Raw genomic sequence first — 9,058 nt, forward strand, 5'->3', positions numbered from 1 at the left:
GAAAGCTGTGGTCTCCGTACCACTGAAATACTAATCAGGGTCACTACTCACAGGATCCAAACCTGTGGATCAATTCAGTGGGCTCTAACCAACTCTGAAGCCCTTAATGCTATAACTAGGACCATGTAGATGGACTACTGCTCCTCTGTAGATGGGCTTCTTTGCAAACAACGTTATGTGTAAGCAAAGCTGTGTGCCTGTCTGCCACCAACTGCAGGGCTGAAGCCTTAGCAATTTTGTTGATAAAGTACAGTGAGAACAGAATCCGCTTCAGTACCCGTCAGCTCAGTTGGCTCTGTAGTGCAGGTATTATTCCAAACACACTCGGGGAGCCCATTTTCTGCTGAGTAAGAGGGTGCCATATTTAGATAGCTCTTTTCCTGTGGTGGTTCTTCAGAAATTGCTCAGTTGTGAGAGTGACTTGGCCACAAGGGTTTCTTTTTTGGTAACTGGTTCTCCAGGTTTTGGTCTGGATGGAAGTATTTTAGAATGAGAGCTAGACTCACCTTTGAGCTCTGCGAGCAAAACAAGCAAGATGAAATTAGGAGTAGCTTCCCTTTTCTGGCTGCGGGGCTGCAATCATGCAGACAGCAATACCCAGCAGATGTCTGCAGTCAGGGAACTGCTGATATCAGAGGATCGAGGGGACCAATTCCCAAAGCACTCATCAAAGATTTGTGCTACTTCGTACTGTGTAGTTTCTTTTAGATCAAGCACCTCACTGTGATAAACTGTGAGAGGGAAGGGAATGTGGATGTGCTTCTAATGAGGAACAAATCTGCATTTCTAATTTCATCCCAGAAGATCTCAGCTGAGGTCAAAAAATCTGTAAAGAGTGGTGAAAATCAGTGCACCTGCTTTTAAACTAAAACTGGACAAATGAGGATGGGCAATTGAGCTTTAAAAATATGTAAAAGTAAAAAAACCCAAACAACCAACAGGCCTTTATGGAGGCAGGAAAAAGAACTCTTCCCGGCCCTGATGGCCCAGTAGAACTGCCTGGGATCACAGTCCCTGCTGTCCCAAACACAAGGTCACGTCTTCCCGCCTGTCCCAGGCGTGACCTGCCTCCTCTGGGGCGCGGCGGCAGTGCCAGGCAGGAAGAGGCATGCTTGTGCCCCAGGAAAGGACAGCAGCGGCAGCAGCAGGTGCGCTGCCACTGGGTGCCCCGTGAGTTCAGTGAGGCAGAACAGCTTCTGCTGCTCGGCCTGGGGCAGGGTAGCCCTGTGCAGCCTGCGGCACTGCCATAATTGAGGCTGCGATGAATTTAGTGTTTGTGACAGATTGACAACCCTGGAGACTGAAATGCTGTAGCCAGAGGAAGGATGCGGAGAGTGAAGTGACAGTGGCAGCTCACCCTTGCTCACGTCCAGCCCACACGTGTCTAGGACTTGCATGGCCGCTGCTAGTGGCAGGTGAGCCACTGGCTTCTCTCTGCTGCTTTGCAGTGAGCTGCTGAGACTGTGGTATAACCAGAGAGAGCAAATAGAGATTCAGACTTTCTTGAGTGAAACTGGCTCTAAAAAATCCAAGCCTTTATTTGCGGAGAGGAAATTTGGCATTTTTGCTGCTTGCTTTCTTTGAGGTCATGCTTTCAAGTTCATTTCTGCAACTAGCAAGCAGGAAACTTCTCAAAGAAGGCAGAGATCACATGACTCCAGGAGCTGATGTTTGAAGGGAAAAGGAAATACGTCGCAAGACCCAGGGTGCAGGGCAGACTGTAAGTTTACTGGTGCTGAAACACACATTGCACACAGTCCCCAGGCTTGCTGGATGTTAAAGACTTTCAGTCTGCCCTGACTAGAATTGAAAATTAAACAAACAAACGAGCTCCAAAACATAGACTTAGGACCTACTGTAAAGCTCATTACGCTCTAGAAAAGGACTCACATGGACTTAATTGGTAGGTCAGGCCTTTCTGAAACAGGGCTGATGATAGTCAATTTGAGTTCTATAACTGTAATCCTTCCAAACATAAAACTTTAATTGCCTTCAGTGGGAGGTACGTGATATTAGCTTCGATTGGCTTAACAATCTCAACTGCGTTTATTTAACACACCATAATGGAGCCTTTCACACCACTACAATATACCGGATAAATAAGACCTGTTTTCGAAGTTTATTGCCTAAGAAAATACATTTGCCAGCTTACATCCCTTATCTTGTGGTTTATGAGAAAATAGAGTACGTACTCAAGTGTATACAGTAAATGTAACAGCCGGTGCTGCACTCTTAGCACTTGAGAAGTGCAGATGAGAGTCCATATATCATAGAGGTATAGAAAGCAGGTAGGAAATAACAAGCATTGATAATACATATTTGCACATAAGTGAATGTATATTTAAGCCTGTCAGGCTCTTGTCCGTTGCTTGTATGATTTTTTTTAACCTCGAGAGAATATGAAACATACAATTCGATTGAGGCTCCAAACGGATCTGAGGAAGCCTGGAATTTAATAATTAAAGCTGACTGTAGGGTCTCTCCTGTCATTTGCCTTTTGCCTCCAGCAGCAGCAGGCTATAAGCCTCAATTACAAACCTTTTTGTCATGTTTTTGCTTTTGTTAGGCATTGGTATTATCTGAACACACATGTTTTGTCTTTATGTTTTATGTAATAAAATTTAATAGACTCCACTGATGCTGCAACTTGGCATGAAGTCATTTGGCATGTTTGATTCAAGGGCTAATAAAAATAAGCCTTCCTGTTGTACATGGTAAATACTGAAATTGATAAACCCCTATGAGGATCTAGGTTGATAGCCCTGTGAAATCTAAACTGATTCTTATTCCCAAAGGCTGGACATTTGAAAAAGATGTAAAGCCTGGCCCACGCTCAGGTTTCAAACCACCCCGGTTGTTCGTGAGTGGTACAATTTTTTCGAAAAGTGCTCGTGGCTCCGCCCTTTGTGTGCATATAATAAAATGCTAGGAAGGGCTTCGTGCTCAGTAAGGCCAGTTCTCTCCCTAGTATGAGGAGTTGGAGTATACGAGCACGTTCATCCCAGTGTAACTCCGGCCACGTAACAAGCGTTAAGCCATTTAGGTATGCAGGTCAAAGTAAAGTGGTTGGCGAGTTACCGAGTTGAAGGGTTGAACCTAGTTCACTTTCATTCCTGTGATAACGCAAGGCGCACAACAGGATCGAAAGACAACTGAAGTCAGACGCAGTTTTTTCCATTACCTTTGATAAGCTTTGACTTCAGCCCACAAATAACTGACTTCAACAGGTATACCGATGCAATGTGGCGGCCTTTGGTCCATTATCGTCACTTTATGGAAAAAGCACTTCTATGTGCCCGTTGGTATTTGTGCAGATAGCCTTCCTGTATCTCCTTCTAATAGGAATTAGTTTTGCTATAGCTTCCGTGTGAAAAGACATATAGCTATTTCTTAACAATCCCATTTGAACAGTTTAAAAGGAGCGCTTATTTTTCACCCAATTTATAATTCCTCCTACGTTTTAAAGGACTACTGGAATCAACACGAGTCGTAGAGTTTCCTGTGACACTTGCGTTCCAGCATCACTCACTGTCAGTGTAGCTGCGAGCACAGAGTCACTGGTATTGAAGAACCAGTAGAGGGAGCACGAAACGCTTCCTTTTATTTGTCTTACATAAACATTGGCTACTGTTTGAGGGTTTTCTTAATTTTAATTCTCTGGAACAGGAAGAATTTTTGAAAGAAAAGGTGATCAGCGGCTCAGATATTAAATCTGTGGAAGTCTTTAGGGTGCTGCATTTCCACACTGTGAATTACTTGCCTGTTTCCACCACTCTATTCCCCCTCCTGCTCTCCCCCCCACCAAATGTTCAGTTTTCCTAGAGGATTTCCAAGCTGGGGCATACATCATTCCTCCAGAGTTTATGATACATCGTTGAATTGTCATACGGATCGTAAAGTTTGCTCATTGTGAGCAAAGATAGCTTCCACGCAGCACCAGGGCTGTAAAGTGTTAATTGTAAAGATAATTCTTTTGCAAAAAGAAGAGGAAAAAGTAGATGTCAGGAAGAAACACGTATGTTCCACATGCGTGCTTTACGCTTTGTGAAACGTGCGTGTCTTGAAACAGAGTATGCTAAAGTCAATTAAAGAGAAGCAAGCAAATCGAAACCCAGATTAAAAATGCGAAAAGGCATTCAATGATTATCACCAGCCACACAATCGTACATTTTGAAGCTCAATGCATCCATTATTATGTATTATCGTAAGATTTTTAATTAGTAGACAACCCCATTTTGTGTATTAAAGTTTTTATTCCTTCGTAAGAATTCTTTTAATCACAAAATAGTGTGGAAATATTTAGATAATAGAATTCATGGAGTGCTGGAAAATACTGAATATAAAGATTGATTTCTAATATATCACATACTAAACTGTTCTAAAACAGCTGGTTTCTTGCAGACAGGATTTATTTTTTTTAATAATTTAAGACAGCATAAGCTTGTATCAAGCGTAAGCATTGTAACAAAAGTGCAACTTCTTCAGCAAATCCTCCCAAAAGATATTTAACTCAAAATATCATTAACACATATTTTCTCCCTACAAAAATAGCATGTCAGACATCATTAATTGGATGTATTAACAACTATTTACATACAGCCACTCTGTAGGCTAGTAAGATTTTTTTTTTTAACGTTGTTTAAACACAGCGTTTGAGGCAAACAGTAGCAACAGCAGCAGCAGATGCACCAAACGGACCGACAGACCCCGGACACGCACTCACTCCTCGCCAGGCTGTTGTGTCTCACCTCTTACGTAACATTCAAGTGAGATTTCTCACAGTGCTACCTTGGCAACAAACTAAAAATATCTAGGCAAGGTCTTGGTTTAAGCCTTATTATAAAAGCTCTATCTGTGTGATTATCTGGCGTCTGGTTTGTCTCCAGAAAGGGAAATCGCGGTATCTGAGCATGGGATGAGGGGAGAACCCATACGGGAAACTTACCCCGACCGGTCTAATCGTTTCTGATTGCACAGCGAGGTGTTTACCTACGGCCTCCAGTTTGTGTCGTTCGGAATGTGGGATAAAACGAGTTCAGGCTGACGAGTCGCTCTGTGTTTTCTTGGGGGAGAAAGGGGGGGTTCTTTCTGTAGTTCAGTGCAGAAACATTCATTTTATACAGCAAGGTTCGGGGAAAAATCTCTCGGGAGCGTACTGAGTTAAATCAAGACAGGGCGAGAACAAATGCACTTGCCACACCTGTATACCTTAGCCGAAAAAAAATGACAAAACAAGCACAAGGTTACATCATGGGCCTGACCCTCCTTCCCTTGCACACCCAAAACTCGCTGGAGCCAGCGGCATCCCCGGGTGCTCAAGGCACTGCAGGTTCGGGCTCAGGGTCCATCCGTCCTCGCTCCGGTTCTCCGTAAAGTGCTAGCACAGGTGCTGGGGTCTGCCCCTCTTCCCCCGCCTCGCCGCCCTCACCCTGAACCCGCCCAGGTCTCCCGGACAACAAGTGCAAGTTCCTAAGTGGGACTTAGGGACACGGTATAAACCCATTCCAAATAAGGTGCAACGTTTCAGTTACCTTGTATAGAGAAAAAAAAAAGTATCCTTACTATTTTTTCTTCCTCCTCTTTTTTTTTTTCCTTAACATATTTATGCATTTATAAAGCCAAACATTAAAAAAATACTGAGTAGCAAATTTTATCCTTGACGGTCTTCTGCGGCGGCAGCGCCGGGACCAGCCGCCTCGGCAGCGGGGCGCGGGGCTCCCCGCGGGGGCGGCCGCTCCCCCGGGCCGGGCCCCGGCACCGCCCGGCCCGGCCCCGGCGACCCCTTGCAGACGCCGCCCTGCCCTCCGTAGGAAGCCGGGAGCGCAGGTGCCGGCCCGACGGCCCCTCCCCGCCCCGCGGCGGGGCGGCCAGTCCGAGGCGAGGGCAGCGGCGGCGGGGAGCCCGCGGGGACTCCGGGCCGGCGGCGTCTCACGGGCCCTCGGCGCCGGGCTCCTCGGCGGCTGCGGCCTCGGCCTCCTCGCCGGGCTCGGCGGCGGCGGCCAGCCCGGCGGCGGCAGCGAAGGGGTGCGGGAGGTGGGGCGCTGGGGGCAGCCCGGCGGCCGCGGCCGCCTTCTCGGCGGGGCCGAGCACTGAGGAGAGGCAGGGGAAGGAGGCGGCGGCGGCGGCCGCGGCGGCGGCCGCCTGGGCCGGGATGCCCGGGTAGAGGAGCGGGATGGGGGCGGCGGGGTAGAGATACTTCTCCAGGCTGCCTTTATCCAGGAAGGGCTGCATGTAGGCGGCGGCGGCGGAGGGGGAGATGAAGTAGAAGGGCAGGCAGAAAGGGGCCGCCGCCGGCGGCTGTCCGAAGGGGGCCCCGCCGCCGCCCGCCCCCAGGGCCATCAGCGAGCCCAGCAGGGCGGCGTCGGGTCTCACCAGCGCCGCCGCCGCCGCCGCCGCCGCCTCGGCGCTCCGCGCCGCCAGGCCCGGCGGGCCGGGCAAGGGGCTGCCGCCGCGGTCCAGCTTCAGCCGCTTGGGCGCGGGGGGGGCCTCGTCCCCCGACGGCTCCTGCTTGATGGCCAGGGCGGGCAGCGTGCCCCCGGCCGCCGCGGGGCCGCGCTCGGGGCGCGCCTCGCCCTCCCCACCGTAGCCGCTGTCCGTGTCCGTGTCGGTCTCGACGCTGAGCTCGGCGGCGTGAGTCCGCTGGATGACGGGCACGCAGTTAGCCTGGCCCTCCGGCTTGTGGCCCGGCGCGCAGGGGGGGGCGGGCGGGGAGGAGGAGGATCCCTTGCTGAGGGGGCCCGGCGGCTGGGAGAGGAGCTGGGGGCCGGGGAGGAACTGCGAGGAGATGGAGTGCAGGTGGCCGAGGAGCTGGGCGCATCGCTGCTCGCGGGGGGTCCAGCTCTCGAAGCGGGAGAGGTACTGCAGCACTTCCTTGGCGCACGTCTGAAAGCCCGAGTGGAAGGCGTCCAGGTCGGCCTGCACGGGAGACTTCATGGACCGCTCCCCTGCGGGGGAGACCGAGAGGGGACAGCGTTTGCCTGCGGCTCCGGCGTGGGGTGCCCCACTCCGCGCCTCCCCCCGCCCGCACCCGGTGCGCCCCTGCGGCGGCGCCCCCCGGGGCCCGCTTACCGTTCTGTAAAGCAATGATCTTCTGGTGCTGCTGCTCCGTTAAGGCTGTTAGCGCTTTCAAGTGTTTCAAAGTCAGTTCCAGCACCACCGCTTTCTCCAGGTGTCCCAGCGTCTGCGAAGGCAAGGGAAGGGGGCGGCTCGGCTACCTCCCGGCACGCTCGGCCACCGCCAGTCGCTGCCTGCGCAACTTCGGGGAAACTGGTCCCCCAGGGGCGTCACGGCCAGGGCCGCCGCCGCAGCCCGGCGGGCAGGCAGGCGGGCAGGCAGCCGGCAGGCAGGCAGGCAGCAGCCGGCAGGCAGGCAGCCCGGCGTCCCGCGGCCCCGCCGCCCCGGGGGCTGCGGGGCGGGCAGGCTGCCGGCGCCTGCATCTGCATGTACACGTACGCGCCTCTGCACCTTACCGTCAATTTCAGATGCTCGGGCAGTAAATCCTTCAGCTGGGCAATGCATTCGTTAATCCTGTCTCGCCTCTTCTTTTCTATCAGTCTATGTGGCAGTTTGTACGTTTCCTAATGAGCAAAATCCGGAAAAGCCAAGCGTTAGACAGAGTCCCTCGGAACGACGATCAAAACCAAAACAAATGTCACGCCGACCACATGCCGCGCAAATTATCGCCAAGGCACCGCTCTCCCCGCCGTGCCAGCTCGCTCGCAAACCCGCTTGCAATTCGGGGGGAAGTTAAAAGCGCGGCCCCCGGGGATGCTCTTGGGAGGGAAGCTGCGCCGTCACATTCGGCGAACCCCAATTAAGCGCTTCAGCGAGAACAGCCCCAGAAACTTACTCTTACCTTGCTCTCGTCCCTCTTCACGCCTCTTTTGGGTTTGCACATGTACAGGGAAGGGTAGTCCAGCCTGGAGAAAAACACAAAGATCCAGCACCGGCAAGAGCGAGAGCTAGCCCAGCACCTCCTGGAGCGGGCGGACAGACCCCGAGCGCCGCGCGGGGAGCCGAGCGCTCTGCCCGCAGGGCCGGGCGGGGGACCGCCCGGGTCCGCCCGCGGAGGGAGGCGAGCCCCGCCGGGCAGGCGGCTCTGCTTCCAGCGCCTCCCAGCACTTTCTCCAGAGGACGAGACGCCGAAGAGACAGGAGCCGGAGAGAGTGCCCTGGCGCCTTACCCTATAAAATCCCTATGCTCCAGCAGCTGCCTCTCCGGCAAGCGGGAGATTCCTTCATCCATGTCTGGCAGCGGCTGACGCTTCGTCGCAGCTTGTGACCGAGCCTGCGGGATGCTGAGATCAGTCTTTGGAGATCCGCGAGCGACGCTGCGCACATGCAGCCTCCGTCCCCCTCTCCCGTGCAGTGGCGAAAGTGTGCGGCAGTTCGTCCCCCCTGCCGCCGCCGCTGCCGCTCCCCCTGCCCGCCTCGCTCCCGCTGCCGCGCACACGCCCGCAGCACACGCTGCGCCGCGATTTGCACCCGCCGCCGCCGCCGCCGCCGCCGCCGTGCCGCGCCGTGCCTGCCCGCGGGGCACGCGCGCCGCCAGCCAGCCCCGCACCCGGCTCACGTGCGGCGCGCGCCGGGCGGGAGGGGGGCGGGGCCGGGGGCGGGGCGGGCGGGACCGGGGCGGGGGGGGCCCTCCGCGGGCTGCCGGGGGGGTCCCCGCCGCCGGGCCGGGGCCGCCCTGCGAGACACCGGCTTCCCCCCGTCTTCTTCCTGCTGCTGACTGCGTTATCATCGCCATTACTAGTGCCGCAACTGTTGTCATTGCTACTGCATTGCTATTATTGCTATCGATTGATTTTCATTATTTTTAGAATTTTATTTTTATTCTTTTATTTGTATTTCGGGAGGAGAACGCGCCCACGGGGGATCCAGCCCCTGTCCCCGGGGCGCGCCAGCCTCCCGTAAGGCAAAGCGACTCCCACAGCGCGGGGGCGGGGGGGCAGCCGCCAGCCTCTCCCCGAGGGGCAGGTGGGGGGTCACGTTTGGGGGGTCACGCTTTATATACATTTACGGATGCGTGGGCACGAACGGGCGCACACGCGTGTTTT

At 53.9% G+C, this 9,058-nt stretch overlaps 1 protein-coding gene across 1 annotated transcript; it reads right to left on the minus strand.

Annotated features, from left to right (window-relative positions):
• Positions 1-4,253: 4,253 nt before the first annotated feature.
• On the minus strand, positions 4,254-8,576 carry BHLHE41 (basic helix-loop-helix family member e41). Its single transcript, XM_072875466.1, has 6 exons — positions 8,484-8,576; positions 8,183-8,286; positions 7,856-7,919; positions 7,470-7,577; positions 7,069-7,180; positions 4,254-6,944 (listed from the first exon to the last, which is right to left on the minus strand). The coding sequence occupies exons 2-6, from the start codon at positions 8,242-8,244 to the stop codon at positions 5,929-5,931; spliced, it is 1,362 nt and encodes a 453-aa protein (XP_072731567.1). The 5' UTR covers positions 8,245-8,286; positions 8,484-8,576; the 3' UTR covers positions 4,254-5,928.
• Between the last annotated feature and the right edge of the window lie 482 nt (positions 8,577-9,058).

The sequence above is a fragment of the Ciconia boyciana genome, chromosome 1, assembly GCF_034638445.1.
Source record: "Ciconia boyciana chromosome 1, ASM3463844v1, whole genome shotgun sequence".
Classification (NCBI taxonomy): Eukaryota; Metazoa; Chordata; class Aves; order Ciconiiformes; family Ciconiidae; genus Ciconia; species Ciconia boyciana.